This window comes from Phyllostomus discolor, chromosome 3, assembly GCF_004126475.2.
Source record: "Phyllostomus discolor isolate MPI-MPIP mPhyDis1 chromosome 3, mPhyDis1.pri.v3, whole genome shotgun sequence".
Taxonomy (NCBI): domain Eukaryota; kingdom Metazoa; phylum Chordata; class Mammalia; order Chiroptera; family Phyllostomidae; genus Phyllostomus; species Phyllostomus discolor.
Window position 1 is genome coordinate 169,678,963 of NC_040905.2, and position 25,535 is coordinate 169,704,497.

Consider the following 25,535-nt stretch of genomic DNA (forward strand, 5'->3'; position numbering starts at 1 on the left):
TGTTATATGTGTGCATGAACTTACATATGTACATGTATATGAGTGTATATGTACACATACACCTAAAGATACATTCTAATGTCTACATAAAGATGTGGGACTTCTTGGACAAATTAATATTTACATTTATGCATACATTATTATTGTTTTTTTTGACCAGTGATCGGTCAGAGATCAGGAAAGGTCAGAAGGGAAGCTATGTAAGGAATCCAGGTCAACACCGCATAAGAACATAGTGTGCTCTGTGGGTGACCTCACCTAAGCTGTGTTGCCTAGTGCTTAGGACAGATTTCCAGATCTTAGTTTGTCATGGGGCAGCAGTGAAATTTACCAGGTAGTCAATTATTTGCAGAGGTCACTGAACTACCATCATTTAAAATTTCTTGCCCACTCCTGGATCAAAAGGCAGAACACCAGTTTCAATAGAAAACTAAGGCTTTTTAGCACTCCTAAATATTATCACATTACATGTGAAAAAATAGTTCATAATACTTAGACATGCTTCCAAAGTGTATACATGAACACATAAGCATTGTACAGAAATATTTTACCCAAACTTTCAAAGCAGAATGTCTCCTCTCAGTCTGAGGCAGCACCCTGGGCATCCTCCTGCTTCAGAGAATTCACATGTTTTTGAGTAGATGTATTTCATTAGAGTGCATATGAACCACCAGAATTAGCACAGTCTATCTACCGAGCCCTGTAAATGGCCTTGTGAAGACCTGAATGTCTATCTAAGAACATAATAATATCTAAGAATATAAGTTTGTATATGTAATTCATGGTGAAAATATCTCCTTTGTTAGGGAAATTCCTGCAAACTGATGCCTAGAATGCCCTTGTCTGCCCACTCAAATTCTATCAGCCCTTTAATGTCCAGCTTCATTCTTATCTCATCTACAATATCTTCAACAAGCTCTCAAGCCTTCACTGTCTACTGCCTTTTCACGTCAAAGCTGCATGGCATGGCACTGTTATATAAGAATTCTATGGGCCTATAATTCATTTTTCTTAATAGAGTTAAGCTTTATAAAGAAGTCTAAACATTTCTTTTATTTCTTTCAAAGCACTGAACACATTCCTAAGAACATAAAACATGCTGAATAAATACTTAGAAAAAATGCTCAACTTAAAGGGAGAATAAAAGAACGATAAAAATGAAATGAATTTGCTTATTGACCAGAATTTTAATGGGTCCTTCTTGCAGCTATGTACAGCAATCTGTATTTTTAGTGTTATTTTCATCTACTTCTGAGAATAGTTTTCCTACAACATAGCAGGTTGTTGGTGGGGGAAACACCACCATTTTGCAAGTCCTCAGTGACAGAGTAGTTGAGGTAAGGCTTTAGATTTAGCTTTCCTTATTACTCTTGGACTCCTGATCTTAAGATTCTTTTGTGACATTAAGATCACATTCTTCCCAAATCTCATGTCTGCTATGAAACCAAAGTAGTAATTGTAGGCTTGAACCTAGATGTCTTAGGGATATGGCCCAGTTTTTTGCAGTCTGCATAATACCACCCCTGCTTTCAGGTATTACTGTTGCTAAGTGCATGCTCCATTGGTTCATTAAAATACACACAAAATCAAAACAAAACAAAATAAAATCCTTAACATAGACATTAATAAGAAGCTCTGGAGAGATTTATAAAGTCACTATTATAGATTACTTTCCACTGAGAAGGAACTTATTACAGTAAATTTGTAGTATATTATCTCTGCTGATAATGTCACAATCTTAGAAGTTTTTGGTGTCCTTCTATGGATGGAAACCGGTTTTTGCTCTGACCAATATCTAAAAGTCAGCACAAGCTTTGAGCTCTTGGGGAAATCTGTGTGGTCCTCTCTCCCTACTCCCCTGCTCTTATAATACAAGGAATATATTTTAAACCCTAGATTCAATTTTAAATTAACCAGGTATAGAGGAGAATTAAGAAAAACTTAATCAGTGAGTAGAAGAAGGTCTAGTGTTTTTATTTTTTTTTTTTAGTTAAATCCCTAAAGCCCAACTATGTCATTTCTCCCTGGATTCATCTAAAATTACTCTGAGGTGTTTGACTTATCTCTAGAGTATAACTAAAATGTGTCTGAGTCTTTATTTGACATTTAAGGCAGCCATGAAAATTAGCATTGTTTCACAGCCCCAAGGAGCAAATAAGCCCTCCTAGGTCTGGAGAATATCTATGGGCAGTAACCTTGAACTTAATATAAATTTGACCTATCCAAGCATTGCTTTAGTTACTCAGCAACACCAACAGCTGGCTGTCACACATTTCCATGGGTGTTATTAGAACCAGTAAAAAAATTGCCTTAAGAACTTTTTGTGCACAGATCACTCTAAAGTTTATTGCTGAAAAAAATTTTAGAGGGGTTGGTTCTCTCTCTCAGAGACACACACACTTATATGTATATATACACACACACACATGCATATTCTATGAAATATAATCTGTGAAGTGGTGCTTACTAAATGGAAGCACACCAAAATAAGCCAGACATATAGGCTAAGAGGTTATATGAATGCACAGGCAACATTTTTGCTTGTTGTTTGTTTACTTGTTGCTTGTTTTCAAATTGTTTCCAATTTTTTTTATTCACCAAGGGGAATTTATGAAGTTTCCAAATATGTAGACTACTATTTATAATGCTCTTACTATTTTCCATATACATATTACATACATTATTATTATATTATGTGAATTAATACATATTATTTTTCTATAAAGCATGCTAAAATCCGGTGGAATAGTTATTATTATGTATTTTATAGAGGAAACAACTGAGCATCTTAACCATTACAACTACTGACACCAGCATCCCCTTTATAAAAACATGTTTTGAACCATTACTTCCAGCATTAGGATGATTTTAAGTTATTTACCAGTCTAACTATGGCATTTTATTATCTAGGGAACCTATAGTCATTTTTATTTTCTGCACATTAAACTAGTTATTAACTTTGCAAATTTCTTTCAATTACTCAATATTTTAGGAAAAGCCACTTTTTAAACTTTATGTTAATTTAAGTGGTCAAATTTTGAAAATGTGCTTACTAAGAAAAGGCTTTTTGTTCTTCACATCCTTTTACTGGGAAGTATTCATGAGTACAAGTTTTGATTACAGTTGTTTTAAAGACAAGTTTTGAAATGTCTTTCATTTACTGGAGCAATAAAGAAGTTACTCAATCACGCAATCAAAATGAAAACAAGAGGAAAGAACAGTCATCTTAACCTAACCCAAACAAGGAACGTGTTTCCTGGGATGAGAATGTGTTGAAGGCAACACAGCATGTCCTGACTCTCCTGTGCTGTCAGGGTTGTATCGTGTGTTATGGGTAAGTTATCTATTTTGTAAGTTAGGCCAAAGTGTTCTCAACTAACTGTGAGGTCTGTTAGTTGAACTAACTGTTAGTCCTTCAACTAACTGTGAAAGCGTTCTTGAAAGCCCATGAAAGCTTATTATTCTAATTACCAACACACGGGGTTAATAAATGAATTATGAGGTGAGGTATTATTGTCATTAAATAGACCTCACTCAATTATTTATTCCTGGGTCTGGGGTTACAGCTCAGAGAGCTGTGCATATTATACCAGGGCTTGCTTGAGCTCTGAGACCTGGAGACCAGGTTACAGTCTTGGCAGGTGGCTTTTGTTGAATGCAATTCAAGGGAATGACACACATTTTTTCAGTTAGACATGTGGATGGTTTGAGGCCAATAGATATTCAAAGTTTACCCACAAAAGTCTACTTCATTTTAGCCATGTAGAAAAATCCCTTTAACTTATCCATACAAATATAAATAGGTAGAAAAATGAATTAACTACAAGAAAAATATTAAGAAATGTTCTTTCTTTTTAGTTTTCAAAGGCATTGCTCCTTCTTTTCTTGCATTCTGAAATCTGTCATGGGCACCTTATTGTGCTAAATATCAGTCGGTTTATCTCCATATTGGATAGTTTCTTTTGTATCTTCTTTTTTTAAGATTTTATTTATTTATTTTTAGAGAGGGAAGTCGGGGGAGAAAGTGAGGGAGAGAAACATCAATGTGTGGTTGCCTCTCACATGCCCCTACTGGGGACCTGGCCACAACCAAGGCATGTGCCCTGACTGGGAATTGAACCAATGACCCTTTGGTTCACAGGCTGGCACTCAATCCATTGAGCCACACTAGCCAGAGCTCTTTTTATATCTTTTTTTCTAATAGCACAGTGAAAGATGTCATCTGGTTAAGAAATCTGTTATCATAGAGGATGGAATTGGGTGATGCTGGTTTTCTTCCAACCTGACATCATGCCAGCTCACTGCAAAGGTCAGCCCTGAAAATAATGTTAAAGCATGTTGTCTCACTGAGTCATTGACCATGTCCAGTCCCATGTTCCTTCTAGTTCTGCAAGCTGTGAGAGTGCTTCCTTACGTCCCATGAGCTTCAGGTTAGAGGAATCAAAAATCTGATTGCTAAACATTTATTCTCTAGCCACCCCTTTGGCTGATGACTTTGTTTTAAAGTAATTCCCCAGATTTCTGATGAATTGAGTCTAGTAGTTATTTTGGCCAGGTTGGGCAGTGGGGAGCAGGAGGAGGTAGAATGGCTGTTCAGGGATCCCTTTTGTGTTAAATTGGGGGGAGATCTCTTGGGCAATGGAGGAGGGGTTAGGGCATTAGGGAAGAGAAACAATTCACCCCTCAGATTATATGGAATAAAGTCCAGACTTTTGCATAAGTATATTGAGGGTGTTGTGGGGTAATCATTGGGAAAGATGAAACTATGCCTAGCATCAGGACAACTTGGCAATTGGAGACAGACATTAAAATCTTGTTCAGATTATTCAAAGGAAAATTATATTTTTAATAAATGACAAACACCTATCACTTCCATGTAAGTAAGTTTCTATATTGTTGAATTAATTTGTAATTAATTTCATGGTGATTTCAAGTTGGTTATAACTCTGACTTTCTTCTCTCTCTTGAATTATGATAGTTGTCCCTGTATCATAATCATCAACTCACAAAATTAAAAATCTTGTCAGAAATATAGAGTAGAATAGTTATTTGTTTGTACTTCTGACTGCTTAAAACAGTTCTGTTTTCTATTGACTACTCATGTAGTAAGTAACATAACTCTAATAGGCCAACTGTGTATGTTTTAAATTATCTGCTGAGTGTCCAGAGTAGTGAATACATCCACATAGTAGGCATTTTTACATTTGAAAAGCAAATTTTACTAAGTAGAATTTTTGGTTTTTTAATTATATGTGTTTAACAGAGAATGATGTCACAATTCCTATGTATAATTGGTTTTATGAATTTCACAATTCTTAATGACAAGTAATTGAATTATAGTCAGTTCTGCTGTATAATATGCAAACTTATTACTACGATATGCAAACTTGGGTAATATAAACCATAGGATTTATAGGAAAAGTGAAAATAAGGGCACAATGCTCAAAATGTCATCACTGACAAAAAAAGTAGATGTGAAATGATTGCAAAATCTTGCATGTGCTAAATGTTAAGAAATACATAAATGCTACAGTAAACATGGCAGTTTACTTTGAAAATGACCTACAGTTTGCTGTGGAAGTACTTTAGCAGGATTGTAATTTGTATTACTGGAAAGTGTGGAAGGAGGGTCTTGTAACACCAGCTGTGCAGGGGTGAGGCTTTACTCACTTAGGTGGTACAGTCAGGGAGCTGGTAGATGAGCTGTGTGCAAATGTGTATTCTTACACTGCTAGGTTTAGCTGGAGGCAGTTTTTGCCATTCACCTGGTGTTTTTTGAAGATAAAATCACACATACGCAAACAAAAAATTTTATTATGCTCAAATTGTTCTATAATCTATCCATCATACTAGAACAAATTTATAGTTTCAAAACAAGCGTTACTGTAGAATTAACTGTGTAATAATCCCTTCAACACTTTCACATGTATGATCTCACTTTATTCTTACCACCATCCTGGCAAACAGGAAAGGAAACAATTGCCTGATTTTTGTCTGTCTGTTGGAGAATACTGACCAGTTAAAGGCCACACAGAAAATAAAAGGACCTGTGTCAGAAGGTGCTCGGGTCTCTGTGTCTTGGGTTCTGTTCTTTCTTTTGGTAGGCAGGACACTTGTGAATGTTTACACAGAGAACATAAAAAATGTGGCCGACACAGAGACAAATCTCAGAGGCTGAGTTAGTATCATCTGATTTTCAGTTTAGATAAATTCATCATTTTATAAATGTCTGCTAGGCGCCACACTCCTGTCTTGTCATATCTATAATACATAGTTAACTCCTAAATCTGATGTGTTTTCTTCATTGCATGAATCTAAAACCCAGCCATTAGAACTCAGTTTATTCTTTTTGATGTGGATTTATTGAATATTTAGAATGTGTAGACTGTTTTAGAAACCATTTTTCAATTAATCTTCACAGCCCAGAGGTCATGTCAAATGTCAGGGCATTCGCCAAGGTCAGTCTAGTAACTTTTTTTCTGTTTTCAGGAAGCTTCCCTATTCAGTTTCTGTGAAAATTAATGAGGAAGAGTATAATCCCAAATGCTAGAATGCCTTTGTCTTCAAGCATCCATTCATGTGGAAAATGCAATTATTATATATTCCCCTGTCCATATCTACCCTGAGGTGTTCCATTCAGCTCTTCTTCCAGAAGGTTTAGGTTTATTAAGCACCTCCTATGGTCAAAGTAGTGGCCAATGCTGTGGGAAACACAGAAGGACAGGATGTTGTTCCGGCCATCAAGGAACTGATTCGTCATCAAAGTGGGGGCGGGGGGGGGGTTGTTCTGTCTGATGACTACAGAGAATCTGCTCATTGTGCTAGTGTGTTAAATGGCAGAATATGAGTGGGAATACATGTATAGTAAGGCGAATAGTAAGGCATCACTGTCTAGTTATCAGCTAAGTCAGCAGGTGTGTGCTGTGTTTTGATCACTGGGTGTTGTGAAATCGTGAGTGTAGCACTAAAGAACGCTTTACAAAAAAAATCCTTTACTGACCTCATTACTTTCAAGATTTATTTTAATTAATAAGTTTTTTTTATCATAATGTCTTGAATGGTCTTATCTGTAAAACTGCGCATTCCAAGGGCCATTCAGCAGACAGCAATGTTGCACCTGCATGATAACACTCCAGATCTGAGTGGCCTCTAGGGTTCTCCATGGCCCTGAAAGGTCAATATGAGCCTGGCCTGTCTCCACTTTATAAAGGTTTTCCACACACAAAACAAACAACTACCAAATTGACAGACAGAGTTACAAATAGTGTAGCATGTTCCTTTTAATACGTTCACATTATCCATTTTGATAAATTAATGCTTTCCACATACACAGACACTCATGTAAATACTGTAAATGTTTAAATTTTTGGAAATAATGTTAAAGTTTGAATTTGAAGCCCTTTCTAAATGCAAGCCCAAAGAGGATTTCTTTCCTTTTCCTCTTTCCTCAACCTCATTTGCTTTACATAATATGATTTTCCTGTTTTAAGTCATAATTGCTTTTACAAGATTAAATACCAGGTCAGTAGTGTGTTGTATGTCAGCTCATCCTAAGCTCTCTGCCCTATTTTTTTAAAATAATGATCCTTAAAAAATAAGGAAATAAAGTATTTTAAAATAGACATTCTAGCTGCTAAAATCTGAGTAAATGTCATATTCAATTTTATAAGTTGTAGAAATGAGAAGAGCTGGGATTCTCTATTTTGACATATAGCATAAATTTCCTGTTTTTCAATGACTTCGTCTGATAAGTAAGCAAGACTAAAATATCTTATTCTTCATGGTCAAAATGAAAAGACTTAAACATCCATTACTACTCCCTAGGTTATGAAATATAGCTTAGATTCACTTGTTAAGGGTCTAGGAGAAATAAGACTACAAAATTAATAAAATTAAATATTCACTACCTCTATATTCTATTAATCTCTACCCATCCCACCTACCCCTTATTTGTTTTCTTTTTTTAGGGAAGCAAAAAAATTTGTGAGTGAAAATGAAGGAGCTCTTGGGAAAGGAAAAGGAAAACGGTGGTTTGCGTTTAAGATGATGATGGCCAAGGTAAATATTTTCATAACTCAGTTTGGTTGATGCCATATATTCTCAATGGAGGTCACAATGATTCTAAAGAGGAAAATATTGGTTAGTTCTGAGAAAGAGAAAAAAACGTTACACTTTACATGTATAAAGCACATAGGAGGTCTGTCCAGAAAAAGTTCAGCCATTGTTACTATAACGAGAATGGTTTGCATGACATCGATATAACCTGGCAGTCAAGGAGAGTGGACTAGAATGTGCATGTGTGAATATGATGACTTCACTCTACTAGTCAGTGGCGGCTGTAGAGTAAGCACGTGTACTGAGTGGCCTCACGTTCAAACTGAACAAGTAGAGCAATGATTCTGCATCACATTTTGCATTAAGCTTGAACATTCATCTGCAGAAACTAGTCAGATGATTTAGGAGGCTGCAGCTATAGGCAACTGGTGATTGGCAGCTTCACCAAGAGAAAATATCTGCTCAGACATCATGCCTTGTGCAGAGTTTTGGGGCAAGACATCAACTCACCCAGGTGACTCGGCCCCACTACAGCTCAGATTTGGCACCCTGTGACTTCTGGCTTTTCCCAAAACTAAAATCACCTCTGAAAGGGAAGGGATTTCAGACTGTCAATGAGATTCAGGAAAATACAACAAGGCAGATGGTGATAGGGAGAACTGTGTGAGGTCCCAGGGTGCCTACTTCGAAGGGGCCTGAGGTGTCATCTGTATAATGTTTTTTGTATTTTGTATCTTCTTCAATAAATGTCTCTATTTTCATATTACATGGATACCTTCTGGAAAGGCCTCGTATACATACATAGTACATATGCAATATATCTACAGTATTAAAATTCGGATTGTGAGGGCATGATTCAGGGTGCGGGGGAGGTGGTGGGGGGGAAGCCCAAAAAGGCTCCTTAGAAGAGTTAAAATTAAAAATAAGTTCAGAAACATTGATTTATGACTAAAGACTTTTGTGATTTTATCACCCCCAAAGGTAAAAGACTGTGCTCCTTTCATTTTCATTCCCTGGTAGACAAGCATTCTGGGTCAAAATTTCTTTCTCAAAATGTCCAAGTAACAGAATCATATATGTAGCTCTTCTCTACCAGGAGGATAAATTGGATAGAAAATAAGAAAAATACAAACAATATATGAATAATATATGGATTTTTTAAAAGATAGAAAATAAACTAACATTTATTTAGTATTTACTATATGCCTAGCACTTACTTAAATCTATAAAGTTATCATATTTAATTATCACAGAAAGGTGGGTACATGGCATTATTATTCTCCCCTTACAAATGTTATACCACCTGTAAACTAAATGTATTCCTGTAAGGATGGAGTTTTGTAAGTAAAGTTTATATCTCTTAAGTATGAATATATATTATATTTTTATTCTATATACCATAGGTTAGTTTTATTCTTTTTACAGTTTAAATAAATGAAATCCTATAGTATTCATGCATTTGTTTCTGACTTTTTTGATGTGATGTTATATTCATGTTGTGGGACTTACAGTACATTTTTATTGATGTATTGTAGTCCATGTATGGAGATATCACAATTTATTTATCCACACTACTCTGGATGGACATTGGGGATGTTTCTAGTTTAGGTAATCTTTTGAACTTCAGACTATCTCACATTGTTTTTCAGCTGTATGTGCCTGTGCAGCTCACATATTATCCCAGCATAATGTACACACATGCAGAGTTATCTGCCTCATTCCCATTCTTCTGTCCTCTTGACCATGAATGGCCCAACATTGTGGCATAAAATAAAAGTTCTTTTATAAAAACAAATTTTCTTCTTTTTCTTCTTCCCTTTCTTATGATACCATATGCCTTTCCATTTAGCTGACTTCTCTACTACCAAAATGAAAAGTGTCCCATGTCTTCACACCTACCATCCTGGATTGAAATTTCCTGTTTATGTATAGTATATTCAAGTAGACCTGGAAGCCCTTCAATACAAGAAACGTGTCTTATTCAGATTTCATTAATTTCTTCATGTGATATCTTTTGATTAGTCAATAACATTTGTTGATCACGTATTAGGTGCAAATTCAGTCCCTGCTCTATTATGATGCACAGAATAAACAGATCTTTTTAACTATAATTTTTGTAAAACAAGGATCCATAAAATTTGTTTTAACTAAATTAGTCTGGGGGAGAGTGGAGAACGGGAAGGCAAATACTGCTTTCCCTTTTTACACACGGCAACATGTGATGTCAGAGGGATCTTCCTAAGCTCAAAGTTTTGTGGTATTTTGGGATGGGGGATAAAGTTCTTGAAAAACAAGAGTTTTACTGATATTCTTGGCTTCCTTTTCAGAAATGGGCAAAATTTCTCAAAGACTTTGAGATCTTCAAAGCTGCTTGTGTCCCATGGGAGAATAAAATCAAGGCTATCGAAAGTAAGTGCTCAATAGATCTCATTAGATGGGAAGTTGGTCCTAGATAAATTTCTCATAAGTTTTATCAGATGCCTTCTTTAGTTTAAAACAAGAAAAACTAACAAACAAAAACTCTATTTTTTAATATCTTTTGTGCTCCCTGTGAAGACTTGTTAGCACATACCAATCACTACTCTCCCTTCCTATATTGGACCAAAATATTCTCATTCTGAGCTTGTTGTCCCTCCTACATGGGAAGTCAGTATTGTGCACAATGATACTGAGTCGTGTTGTTGGGAAGGCAGAACGTTTATTTTGGCAATGAATATGACATTGAAAATATATATACTCTCATGTTAGTAATCAAAATGAATGTCTAAAAAGAATGAATAAATCTAAAAGCTTCATTTTCAAGCCTCTGAAGTTGAATAAACAATAATCATCTAGGAACTTGCTATTTGAATATCATATTGTATCTTCATTTTATACAATTTTCACAGTGTACAGGAAAGGCAAGACTATACACTCAATTAAAAGCCATTTAGAGCAGTGTTTTAGGCTTGGAAAAAGGCAAACAAGAATTTTAAAGCATTGTAAATATAATGGTGAATCATTTTTAAAAAACAAAGAATATAAAGAAGGGATAACATTTTTTTTAAAAAACGATTTTGAGTACAATCTTGCCATGTTCTGGTTTCTAAACGTTTTGACTAGAATCTGATTTTCTTTCCTGTCTTGGCTTTCCTGCTGGTTAAATGCACATTGCATAATTAAAATGGAGCCACCATAGGGAGAGAGCACAGTTGGGGGATATTTCACTGACATGATTGCTCATGCTTTAGGAGCGACTATTCCTCAGCCCTCTGTCTCTCATTATCAAATGGCAATTAACTAAAACATATCAGCTCATTAATTGCACTTCCTTCAACATATTTCTGTGCCATCCCTTTCTTGCTTTATTTTCCTTCTTCACACTTATAACTAAAATACTGTATTCTAATTGAATTTTTAATATTTTATTTTATTCTATTTGTGTTCATTTCTTCTAAAAGACAGGAAAGCATACATTCTGTTTTGTTCACTCCTGTACCACCAGACCTAGAACATATTTGGCTTTAATAAGTATTTGTTGAGTCAAATTAAATATAGACAAATCCTACAAATGTTTACCATTCTGAGAAACAGAAGGAATTTAGACACATCAAAAAAAAAATCCAGACATCATGGAATCCTTAAGTTTTAACTGTGCAGCTGAAATATGTTACCTTGAGAAACATTGAGGAACAGAAGGCCATTTAGAGCATTAAGATCCTGATACAATTTTGTTCTTGCTTTACCAAAGATTAGCTGTTGACTCTGACTGAGCCAATCATTGAATCCCTCTGGGCCATAGTCTACTCATTTCTGAAAATGGCAGGGTTGACTCTTGATTAATTATGAGATGTATCCCAGTAAGTTTATAATTAATGATAGTTAAAAATATACATTTACAAATTACTTATGCTTAAGGTACACTAAAGCAGGTTCCAGCCTATCTAAATAATTATATCATTTTCACTTGTGTTTAAGTAGCCTATCTTGAGTGGGATAGAAACAGATGAAATCATTTTTATTGCCAGAAATTGCACTAAAATATAAGTTACACCTATGACCACCATCTATCATGAGTGTCAAAGTGGAAAAATCAAACTGAATGCCATTCAATAATACTTTCAGTTATATTTCCTTCTCCTTTCTTCCCCCAGAAAATTTGGAACAGTCAAACTGGACAATTCAAGCAAACGTGGATTATTTCCCTTTGATATGTAACTTATTATTTGATTAGGTTCTCCTATTTGCTTCACTTTTAATGGTGCTTTGCCACACTGTGGAGCACTGGCCCTTATTTTCTATTTTATCACAGTTACTACAAAGGCTCAAAACATTATTTCATTTAATCTTTAATGTGCCTGCAATGTGCATGTTAACCTTACTATTTTAGAGTTGGGGTTAAATAACTGTCCCAGAATTTGTTAGTAGAGCAGCTGAGATACAAATTGAAGTCCAGGTCCAATTGTCTATGCTTTTCCCAATGTGGTGTGCTGATTTTTACTTTGAGGAAGATATTATACATTTTTTTTTACATCACGTCCTAGGGAGGATTCTACCAAGTCAATAACAAGATGAGTAGTTGCAAATTTTTGTTTTAAATAACTATCTTATTTGGAGCATTATTTTCCATACTAAATATTATAATGTACCTATTTTTAAGTGAGTTGCTTATTTACTTATACATTTCACATTTGATAAGATTCTTAAAGTACTATAATTTTAATGATAGTCGTAAGTAGACCATATGCTTTGAGGCTTTTGTATTAGTTGAAAAGTCCAAAGCCTTTCTAGGAGTATGCTAGCATAGTCATTGGGTTGGACTAACTGTCTCATCAAAAATAGCCTACCAAAGATAGCAAAAGCATATGTCTGGGATGATTTTTGAAGATGAACAGAATGGAAGAAGTGGGACATGGAACTGATTTTCTAAAGGTTAAAGCTGTTTTACACCTATTGACTCTGTAGCTTGGGTAATCCTTTTTTATATCTCTGGCCCTCTGTTTCCCCATTTGGAGTTTCTACAAAATTCAGAGTTTTATTGGTTACTACACAAAGCCATTTTCAACACAACATTCTATAATTTGTAAGTCACAGTTAGTTTTAGAAATATATGGAATCATGATGGTGCTATTGGCAGACATGATTCACCTCCTCACACAACCACATCAAAATTGCAACTAAACTATAGAACAGCCATTACTCTGAACCATCAGAAATTGAGTTGAGTGGAAGTCTGACAACTATGGAATTAAAGAAACCACATCCATCCAGACTGGTAGGAGGGGCAGAGATGCAGAATAGGCTTGTCTTTCACCCATGTGTGGTGGTTAAAAATTTGGGAATGAGTAGTCACAGCTCCATACCAGGCACTCCAGCCTAGTGTTCCAGTGCCAGGAAGATAAGTCCCCACAACATCTGGCTGTGAAAACCATCAGGGATTGAGTCAGTGGAAGAAACTTCTGGAGCCCCCAAGAAGTTCCTTTTAAAGAGTTCACACAGAGACTCACCTACTCAGACTCACTCCCTCTGAGCTCCAGCACCAGGGTAGCAGCTTGAAAGGCCCCAATGGCATAAAAGGAGAAACTGAAGTGTCTGGCATCAAGGCAAGCAAGGGCCATTGTCCCTTTTCTAAACCTTCCCCCAACAGAGCTGACAAACTGCTGTCATATCTGAGACTCCATCAACCTGGCTAACACTGTTTGACCTGCTTTGGAGATCCTCAGAAACTCTATTTCACCCAACTTACAGGCCCACCCAAGCTACTTTTCTGTATGAATGGTTGGTCTTAGCTAATGCTTCACAACTTCCTAAATCCTATTGAACAAGCAATAGCAGGCCTCAGTGAGCCCCAGGCCCAACACTAACAGCAGGCAGACTAGATTCACAGCTTGGCTTCGCCTGGGAATTTCCAATACCAGCACAAGTAGCAGCCATTTCAGATTGCTTTATAGCTCAAGCAAGGTGGCCCCAGGAAAAACACAGGTGGGGGCTGACCTTGGCCTGCACCACCTGGTAAACTCCAAGGCCAGTGTACACAGTGGACAGCTATAGACCATGTCATTGCACCACCACCTTGCCCCTGCACAGCTGATCCTCCAGGGAGACAGAGGCTGGTGGTCAGTGGTCACAGCCATTCCTTGCAGTTGACTGGCCTGGGAAACTCCCTCCCACTGATCTGCCAACAGCAACCAAGGGTCAGTTACAAGAGAAGGTTGTACTCAGCCCACATGAAGGGCCGCACCTCAAGTACCCAGCTTAGATGATATGGAAGGCTGTGTCAATGCACCCTACAGGACACTTACTAAATTAGGCCACACTACCAAGACATGGATTCAAAGTAGCTCTACATAGTACATAGAAACAAACACAGGGAGGCTGATAAAATGAAGAGACAAAGAAACATGACCAAAATGAAACAACAGATCAAAACTCCAGAAACAGCTAAATGAAACGGAGATAAGCAATCTCTCAGATGCAGATTTCAAAACACTGGTTATAAGGATGCTCAAGGAACTTAGTGAGGACCTCAAGAGCAGAAAAAAGACCCAGTCAGAAACAAAGGATACATTAATTGAAATAAGGACAATTTATAAGGAAACAACAATAGAGTGGATGAATCTGAGAATCAAAACAATGATATGGAACATAAGGAAGCAAAAACCCCAACAAATCAGAACAATAGGAAGAAAAAAGAATCCCCCAAAATGAGAATAGGATAGGCAGCCTCTGGGACAACTTCAAGTGGTCCAACATTCACATCGTAGGGGTGACAGCAGGAGAAGAGAAAGAGTAAGACATTGGAAACCTATTTGAAAAAATAATGACAGGAAACTTCCAAAATTTTATGAAGGAAATACACTTGCAAGTTCAGGAAGCATGGAATCTCAAACAAGATGCACCGAAAAAGGACCACACCAAGACATATCATAATTAATATGCCAAAGCTTAAATCTAAAGAGAAAATCTTAAAAACAGCAAGAGAAAAGTAGACAATTAACTACAAAGGAGTTCCCATAGGATTGTCAGCTGATTTCTCAAAAGAAACTTTGTGGGCAAGAAGGGACTGGCAAGAAATATTCAAAGTCATGAAAAGCAGGCACCTATAGCCAAGGTTGCTCTATCCAGCAAAGATATCATTTAGAGTCAAAGGGCAGATAAAGAGCTTCCCAGACAGGAAAAAACTGAAGGAGTTCATCATCACCAAACCATTAGTATATGAAACGTTAAAAGGACTCACTTAAGAACAAGAAGATCAAAACTATGAATTATAAAATGGCAAAATATACATATCGATCAACAATTCAATCTGAAAAACAAACTAAGGAAAGAAGAAGAACAGAAACAGAAGCATGGATACAGAGAGTGTTTTGATGGTTGCCAGATGGGAGGAGGGATATGGGGGAATGGGTGAAGAGGTGAGGGGATTAAGAAGTACAAATAGGTAGTTACAGAATAGCCATGGGGATGTAAAGTACAGTATAGGAAATGAAGTAGCCAAAGAACACATACACATGACCCATTGACTTGAACAGTGGTAGGGGGATTGTCTGAGGGAGTGAGGAGTGCTGGGTGGAGGGAGGCAAAGGGGTAAAATCAGGAGAACTGTAATAGCATCATCAATAAAATATAATTAAAAAAAGAAGTATATGTAAGCATGTGACATTCTTTATATTTTTAGTATAAATTATTGAAACTGCTAAATACAAAGCAGAATTATATTAAAAAAGGCCAGCCCTGGCTGGCATAGCTCAGTGGATTGAGCGCAGGCTGCGAACCAAAGTGTCGCAGGTTTGATTCCCAGCCAGGGTACATGCCTGGGTTGCAGGCCTTGGCCCCCAGCAACCGCACATTGATGTTTCTCTCTCTCTCTCTTTCTCCCTCCCTTCCCTCTCTGACAATAAATAAAATCTTAAAAAAAAAAGGCCATAATTTACATTCTGCAAATTCTTTTCAGAAAAATGTAAATTAAATGAATACCCTATTTATAAAGTATATATTTTATATTAGAAAACTAATACAAATTAGTTTTCTCTTAAAGAAATGACCATAATCTTACAAAAGATTCAGAAATATTAATCATTTCATTTGAAATCAGGATCATCTAACATATAATACCTCGTTTAATCTTTCAAATAAGCTTGACTAGTTAATTGAGCAACTGCTCAGTGTTCACCATTATAAGGCATGTTTCTAGGCACAGGAGATGCTGGGCTGACAAACATAGGTAAAATTCTGCTTTCATTGTTTTTTTTACATGCAAATGAGTAAATGTGTGTGTGTGTAGACAGATCATAAAATATAGCCAATTAAATAATGAAGATAATTGTGGACAGTGGTAAGTGCCATGTTTAAAAGAGGAGATTTTGAGCTCCGCTCCCAATAGTCTTTCTAATCCAACTCACCCTCACTCTCTGCTCAATCTCTAAATAAATACTGAACAAATATTTTTTAAATGTGGATTAGAAGAGTCTCTAATTACCAGCCTTCACTGGGTTTCCACAAAGGCCTGTGCAATAATTGACAGAATGAAGAGGGGAACTCAAATTAAGTCTATAACTCATGTTCTTTCCATCTTGGTTCCAATGAGACCGGGATCCCCTTTACTAGTGTGGACTGGGTACACTCACCTGATGACTCCCAACTTTGTTTTCACGTGAAAGATAGATTTGATAATTCTTACCACCAAGGGATGCCATGATATTCTATATCTCATGGGGAGGCCATGGATTTTCACTGTCAAGCCATCCTTGTAAAGAGGCCACACCTAGAACCCCAGGGTTACTTGAAGGGTCATATCACTAACTACATTGCATTGCTTATTTTACTGAAGAAGCAGTATAGTTGCACTCCTGTGAAATATAATTTATACTCATTGTGAACCTAACATCACTAGTAAAGCCATGGATAAGATCATTGAACATTTTTCAAGCTGGAGATTACAAGTCTTTTCAAGAATAAAAATCTTCTTTCTAATAGAATACAACACCAAAATTAAGGTGTCATTGACCTGTTTCTCAGACTGGGAAGATCTTCAGGTAGGCAACTCTAAGCACAGAGTTTAAACCACATATTCTTTTCTTAGCTTAAGGGCTCCAGAAAATAGAAGCCAAATTTGCCCCACTTAACTCTATCCCTAGACCAGGTTGGAAGTAAGTACTTTGTATCCTAGCCTAACAAGATGGCATTTACAGTGTGCTCATACAGCAGGTGATTTAATTGGTCTTTTCTCATTTAGAAATGTTCACATTTATCTACTTGTCTTGTTATCCATCTGTTCAAGAGGAAATTATATGTGATGACAGACTACAAATTACTTTGCCTTAATAATAAATAACCAGAGGAGAAGTGAAATTTTAACCTTAATTTAAGAGAAACACAAGAAACTTCTGGAACAAAAATACTGCATAAGCTTAAGGCCTCACATTAGTACATTCCAAAGACCTTGTTTTACTGTTTTAATAAGACACCCTAGAAACAGCATTTATTAGTTAGAATAGAGAAAAAAAGAATTGGTCATTTATGGGTACCATCTGAGTGTGTAACTTTGACTGTCCTTAGCTGATGGATGGACATTATATCATTTCAGACACACATATTCATTGCATATATATTTGATATAGCATAGTTTTTTAAAAGATTGAACTATGATTCTATTTGAGGAGAAAGGTTAGCACTGTGGTTAAGAGAAGTCTAGATTTGGCATCAAACCCATGTAGGTCAAGACTGTGTGGCTCCATGATTTACTGCATATGTAACTACTTATATAACTGGCTCCATCAGTTACTGAGTAAATAACCTATGAGCTTAAGTCTCTGTAAAATGTGAGTATAATAATTCTTTGTTGCAGGAGTTTGATGATGGTTAAATCAATTAATATTCAGAGATCCAAAAGGTATTTGAAACAAAGATTCATTAAATGATGGCTATTATTATTACTAATGAAGTCTTGGTTCAGTAATATCCGTGTTTAAGTTTTTAATCCCTCATCCATACAGTGGGACTAATGACACTTAACCTCGCCAGGTTCCAGAGAAAGTAAAATGAGTTGATGCTGATAAAGTTCTTAGTATACATAATTGATTATCAATTTACAGGGTGGGGCAAAAGTAGGTTTACAGTTGTTCATATAGCAAGCAATACAATAATCAATAAATAATAATACAAGAATAAAGTCTGTGTTTTGCATACTCATAACTCTAAACCTACTTTTGCCCCACCCTGTATGTTAGCTGTTATTGTTATTATTATTACTAACTCGTGTTCTTTACAAGAGTAAATAAATTTTAGCTGAGAGACTAAGTACATGGAAATGACTCTTCTTTTTAATCATGCTCTTTTAGCCACACTATGTTAAGATTTCTGTTTTTAGTGAATGCTAGTTTTACTCAACAACCTCCAGTAAGAGGGAATGGCTAAGATAAATGGACACAAGAGGGAAGATTTTCTTTTTCATTTTTATGTTGAGACAGGGAAGGGTCCTGTGGAGACTTAATGTCAGTTGGTTGATTTGGTTCCCTCTCTTTTAAGCTCTTTCTTTTGTTTTTGCTCTTGCGCCCTTGCCAGTGATAGGGATCATGTGGAAGGAACATTGTTTTCTGGATTCCTCCATTTTTTTTGTCCTGTGTCTTGGTCTTTCCTACAATCACTCTGGTTTTAATGAAATCTATTTCCCTGCAATTCATTTTCTACACCTGTAGGATTCAGCAAAGGAAACTGATAGATGTGACTTCTTTATTTCAAAATAAAATGGTTGTGAAGCCACTTGCAATATTCCAAACTGAACTTTGGGATCTTTGGGGTCCAAAGCATATTAAATACATAATATATATGGATTACATAGGGGGAAGGGATGCTTTCTGAAACATTTTATTTTGTTCTCTCTTTTTTTATGTTTATGTATATTTACACTCTATATGCAACTTAGGAAACTCATTTGCCAGGGGTTTTGCATTAGGAATTGGGAGAGTGTGGGCTGTGGTGCTAATTAGAAGAGCAAAAATATAAAAGGAATGAAGTAAGGTGGGAAGGAGGAAAGGAGGGAAAGAAGCAGGGAAGGAAGGATGGGAGAAAGGAAGGAAGGAAGGAAGGAAGGAAGGAAGGAAGGAAGGAAGGAAGGAAGGAAGGAAGGAAGGGAGAATGGACCTGTATCCTGGGCTTGGGACTCTACACCAGAGGATCTCAAGTGTGATTCCAAGGAAAAGCTTACCCTAGATACCTAGAGACAAGGTTCTTTTCTAGCTGATGAGTAACTGTAACAGTTAACAAGCTGGAAGTCCACTGCTTTCAATAAAACATGACGAGGCTGAGGCAGGCCTCAGGTAGTCATTACCAGAGAACATAGATAACAGCCATGAAATGATATGAAATCACTGGGAGCCAGGTGAATGATCAGATGTCCTGAGAGAGGCAGATCTGCTTTACCTTTCTGCACATGATCCAGTGCATCTGGTTACAGAACATGGGGAGGGGAGAGTGTGCTTTAAAACCACACACTTTTAGAAATTTTGTGGAACTCTGCACCACCCTACAAAGTGAAATAAATCCAAATATTCAGACTTCAAACTACTCGATTTCTTTTGAAATATATACTTAGACATTGACTTTCTTTTAGGTTTATATAAAAACCGTCTCTGAGTTAAGAGAGTAAGTAAGATGGTACCTAAAGAACAGACTGAGTTCCAGAAATAGAGGTATGACTCTTACAAGAGCTTGGCCTCATCTTAGTAAGCAGAGGCTGCAATTTGCTCCATGTGAACCTTCCTCCTTCTGTAATCTTTCAAAGACAGCGGGCCCAAGTAAACCTTTGGTCATCAGAGGTATTTAGCTGAATGAGACAGGCAAAGGGGTTAATGAAGCAGTTGGCTGAAGCTGTTCCTTGTTCTCCTTGAGCAACTGAAAATGAGAATTGGGAAGACTGGAAAAACTAGCAACTTGATGCTGAAATTTAAGTGAAAATCAAAGGAGCTTTGGCTTTTGTAAATCTATGAGATCTTAGCCTGAGACTTCAAATTCCTGTTTTATTCTTCCTTTGACATTCTCTAATTTAAGAGAATGCTTTTATTTGTTTCCTCATTCAAAAAGCATTGAAGAGATTACCTCACTTTTTACCATTTGGGGCAGTTGTAAGTTCATAAAACATTTTTGCCTGTCCTCTCCCAATTTATTCCCCAGAGTTGAAGTGATTTCTTGAAGATCAAAACTGCCCTCTACCCACCATTGCTTAACACCTCTCAATGATTTCTCATCACATTTAAAATAAAACCCTCACTTTTTTCCTTGCCTTAGGAGGCCCTACACAATGTGGTTTGGCTTCTTATTTGTTGCTCCTATCACAAGTCTTAGGTTTGTTCCTCAGTTGTCATGAGTTCTTGCCTTCCTCGTCATATTTGTTTTCATTTTTTTCCTCTGCCTGAGCTGCCCTTCCCCATCTGGGAGCACTTCTACCTCTTCCTCCAACATCAGATCTCTGCTCAGATGTTACCTTCTCTGATTTACCTTGCTGACCAACCTATCAAAAGCAACCCCTCTCAATACCTTATCCTCCTCTTTGTAGAACCCATCTGGCTGTAAGTATATATGTGTGTATATATATATATTACATATTATATATATAAAATGTTACAGTAATAAAATTATGTCATATTACATATATTATATACTATATGATGCATATATGATCCATTCATATGTATTACTCATCATCATGCACACATAAAATGCATAACATACAACATACATTTAATATATATTACATATATACATATACTATATGATGTATATTGGACTATGTGATATATAGTATATGTTATGAGAAATATATTTATTTTTCAATATGTAAATTCTTGTATATTTGTTTTTTAGTTTTCTTTTTTAAATTTAATTTAATTTTAATTGTTGTTCATGTATAGTTTTCTGCCTTTTACTTCCATCCAAGCCCACCCTCCAGCCCTACCCACCTCCATCCCATTTCCATCCCCCTAGTTTTTGTCCATGTGTCCTTCATACTTGTTCCTGTAAACCCTTCCACTTTTCCTCTAAAATTTCCACTCCTCTCCCCTCTGGTCACCGTCAGCCTGTTCTCTATTTCAGTGTCTTTGGTTATATTTTGCTTGTTTGTTTGTGTTGTTGTTTAGGTTCCTGTTAAAGGTGAGATCATATGGTATTAGTCTCTCACCACCTGGCTTATTTCACTTAGCATAATGATTTCCAGCTCCATCCATGCTGTCGCAAAGGGTAGGAGCTCCTTCTTTCTTTCTGCTGCATAGAATTCCTTTGTGTAAATGTACCATACTTTTTTGATCCATTCATTGACCAATGAGCACCTAGGTTGCTTCCAACACTTGGCTATTGTAAATTGTGCTGCTGTGAACATTGGGGTGCATAGGTTCTTTTGGATTGGTGTTTCAGGGTTCTTAGGATATAATCCTAGCGGTGGAGTTGCTGGGTCAAAAGGCAGATCCATTTTTAGTTTTACACCTCACTAAAATGTAAGTTGTATTGTAACAGGGTGCAGCCAAGAGGGTAGCCTCAAATAGGGATCTGTAATAAGATCCAGAAGAGCCTGGAGATAATTGGCTCCACACCACAGGGCCACACCTGCCCGGAATCTGGCAGCTGTAGCCAATTGTGAGAGGAGCCAGAAATGGGGCTTCAGAGGAAGATTGGCGCCGGGATTTAAACCGAGACGCAGCAGCCTTTGGAGGGGGGGGAGCTATGCGCAGCCCTGCAAGAGAGAACCCCACAGCTTTGGCAGAGTGAAGACTCCCTTGGCCCTGAGAGGAGAAGGAGAAGCATGCAGACTTGATGGAGTGTAGACTCCTGCAGCCCTGAGGAGAGAACCACGTGGCCTGGCAGAGTGGGGCCCCCACACTACCTAAGCCATGGACTTCTATTTCCTTTCCTGAGATACGGTACTCTGGGCTGGGCAAAGGGGGAAGGAAGGAAGGACTGTGTGTTTGTGGGTGTTTTAAGGGACTTTGGGATTTTGGTGAAGACATTAGGTCACTACTTTAAGTTTGTATATAGCATTAAATAAACGTTTCCTTTCCTTTTCACAAATCTCTGGCATTGAGAGACGTCTTTCCTCTGGCGGTGGACATAATGGGCCCGGGGCCTTCTTTCAATAATAGTATATCATCCCAGGCCCCCCTTGTTGTGTGTTCTGTAACAGTATTAAGACAGTGACCCTGTGTGCGACATTGTGCTTCAAATGTAAGATAATCCCTGACAGAGTATACTTAGTAAAAATGTGTGAAGTGGGTGAATGAACTTCAGCTTCTACACTGTACTCATAAAATACCAGTAATGTAGGAAACAGCACAGGATGATCTGTAGGATAACCATTTATAAGGAATGTGGTCAACTTTTTGAGAAGGGTGTTGTTTGCCTGTGAAAAAGGAGGAAGAAAACACAGCAAATATGTATAATTATGTATAGTGATAGCTAACTACTGGCCAGGCAGTCACGACCACTTTACATATATTTATTTACTTAACTTACATATATTTGTTAACTATATTAACTCAAGGAATAAAATGGGCTCTTCAGATGGCAATCTTCGTTGCCAAGCAAAAAGTGGTTTTTCCTTGGATGCACTCTAAGTTGTAGGTCATAATCCTTTTATACAACTACAGCTAAGCACTTCCATCATGATTAATATTTTCTCTTCCTAGATAGGAAAAGAATGCCAGAGACTAACATGAAAGGAGCAAATGTGTTACAAGGAACAGATTTATTTTGGAAGGCATCAGGCATGGCTTTTGTTTTGTCCTTTCGACTATTTAGTTTTTATTTTTTTCTTAAAAAAAAAACACAATACCATGCTAGCTTTAGGTGTACACCCCAGTGACCACATGTTATGTAACTTACTAAGTGATCATCCTGACAAACCCCGCACCCACCCAACACCATAGACAGCCAGTAGGACACTGTGGAGCATACTCCCCATGCTGCACTCAACATCCCCATGACCATCCACAACAACCCACTTAATCCCTTCACCTCTTTCACCCATCTTCTTAACCCCCACAGACCCGCATCTGACAACCACCAAAATGTTCCCTGCTTTCAGGAGTCAGTTTCTGTTCCACCCATTCACTTATTTTGACTTTCAGATTTAGTTGTTGATGGATATGTATTTATTGTCCCTAATTTTTTTTTATCTTTTTTTTTCTTCTTCCTCTTCTTCAAAACAAAGATTTAACATTTCTTGTAATACTGGTTTGGTGGTGATAAACTCCTTTAGCTTTTTCTTGTCTGGGAAGCTCTTTATTTGTCCTTCAATTCTAAATGATAGCTTTGCTGGGTAGAGTAATCTTGGTTGCAGATCTTTACTTTTCATCACCTTGAATATTTCTTGCTAGTCCCTTCTGGCTTGCTATGTTTCTGTTAAACGATCAGGTGACAGTCTTAATGGAGCTCCCTTGTAGATAACTAAATGTCTTTCTCTTGTGGCTTTTAAGATTCTCTTTGTCTTTAACCTTTTTCACTTTAATTATGGTGTTTTGTGTGTGGGCCTCTTGGGTTCATATTGTTTGGGATTTTCTGCATTTCCTGGACTTGTATGTCTATTTTTTTTTTTCACCAAGTTATGGGAGTTTTTGTCATTATTTTTCAAATAGATTTTCAATACCTTGCTCTCTCTCTCTCCTTCTGGTGCCCCATGAAGCAAATGTTGGTACACTTGGAGTTGTCCCAGAGGCTTCTTACACTATCCTCATTTTTTTTATTCTATTTGTTGCTCTGATTAGGTGTATTTTGCTTTCCTGTGTTCCAAATTGCTGTTTTGATTCTCAGCTTCATCTACTCTTGATCCCCCATAATTTTTCCTTTGTTTCAGTTAGCATATACTTTATTTTTGACTCCTCATTTTTTATTATTTTCATGTCCTTTATTACACTGTTGAAGTTCTCTCTAAGTACATGTAATCTTTTAAGTTCATTCAGCATCCTCTTTTTTTAAAGATTTTATTTATTCATTTATTTTTAGAGAAGGAGGGGAGGGAGAAAGAGAGAGAGAGAGAAACATTAATGTGCGGTTGCTGGGGGTCATGGCCTGGAACCCAGGCATGTACCCTAACTGGGAATCGAACCTGTGACACTTTGGTTTGTAGCCCATGCTCAATCCACTGAGCTACACCAGCCAGGGCCATTCAGCATCCTTATAACCAGCGTTTTGAACTGTGCATCTAGTAGATTATTTGTCTCCATGTTGTTTCTTTTTCTGGGGTTTTGTTATGTCTCCCTGTCAGGATAGCATGGCCTAATGAAGTAGGTATCCTGTAGGGTCCAGTGGCACAGCCTCACCTATCACCCAAGCTGGCTACTCAAAGTACACCCACAGTGTAGGCTGTGTACACCCTTCTCTTGTAGTTGAGTCTTGATTGTTGTTAGCACATTAGTGGTAGGGATTTACCCAGGCAGATCACCTGTGAGGACTGGCTATGGCCGCTGAGCATTGACCTCCAACCACTCTGCATGATCAGCCATGCCAGGGCCTACACCACAGAGCAGGACTTACCTCAGCAGGGCTCTGGTGCCCACTGAGTCTGCCCCTTGAGTGTTTCACTTATGGAGGTGATTGGGTGGTGCTTTGATATGATCCGAAGCTGTGCACTGGGTACACTGGCTCTGAGACCTCTGAGGAGGTACAGGCTAAGGTCAGCTGCCACCTGTGTTCTGCTCAGGACCACTGGGCACAAGCTACAAAGTGATGTGCTGATGGCTTCTACTTGTGCTGGGATTGGAGGTAATCACGTGGGGCCAATCTGCAAATCAAGGCCAGCTGCTGCTAGTGTCAGGTCTTGGGCCACTTAATGAGAGGTATGGGGAATGCTAAAGCCAGATTTTTCTTGTTTGAGAAATTTTAAGAAATTGTGAAGCATGAGCCAAGACAAACCATTAGTATGGAAAAGCCACTAGAAACAGCTTGGGGGGCCTACACATTGGGTGGGGTGGGGCCTCAGGGAATCACCAGGGCAAGGCAAACAGTGTGAGCCAGGTTAATGGAGACCAAGATACCTACCTGCCAGCTCTTTGGGGTGGGGTCTCAGAAAAGGAATAATGGCATCTGCCAGAGATTTTATCTGGCAGAAAGTTACTGTACCCCTAGCTCTTGCCCTGATGTCAGATAATGATGTTCCTCCCTGTATGTCCCTGGTTCCTTTTAAGCTTTTGCTTCAGTGCTGGAACTCAGAAAGAGTGAGCCTGAGTAAGCCCATGTGGGCTGTTTAAGTAGAACTGCCTGCGACCCTAGAAATCCTCTGTCTCTCTCAGCCACAATCCTTGCTCATTTTTATAGCCAGAAGTTATGGGGATTTTTCTTCCTGGCACTGAAACTCTGGGCTGGGAACCTTGGTATGGGGCTGTGTCCCCTCTCTCCTCAGGGGGGAACCACTGCAACCAAGAAATTCCTCCTGATTTTTGCCCACCTCACACAGCTCACTCTGCATCTTCAGCCCTCCTACCAGTATTGATGTGGCTTCTTCTATAAATCCCTAGTTG

At 37.6% G+C, this 25,535-nt stretch overlaps 1 protein-coding gene across 1 annotated transcript in view; it reads left to right on the forward strand.

The window, feature by feature from the left end:
- The window catches only part of TMC1 (transmembrane channel like 1), a 143,943-nt gene that overhangs the window by 57,032 nt on the left and 61,376 nt on the right, over nucleotides 1–25,535 (forward strand). Inside the window, exons 5-6 of the mRNA XM_028504663.2 lie at nucleotides 7,968–8,058; nucleotides 10,383–10,464. Coding sequence (XP_028360464.2) covers nucleotides 7,968–8,058; nucleotides 10,383–10,464 — 173 coding nt within the window. The remainder of the gene's footprint in view (nucleotides 1–7,967; nucleotides 8,059–10,382; nucleotides 10,465–25,535) is intronic.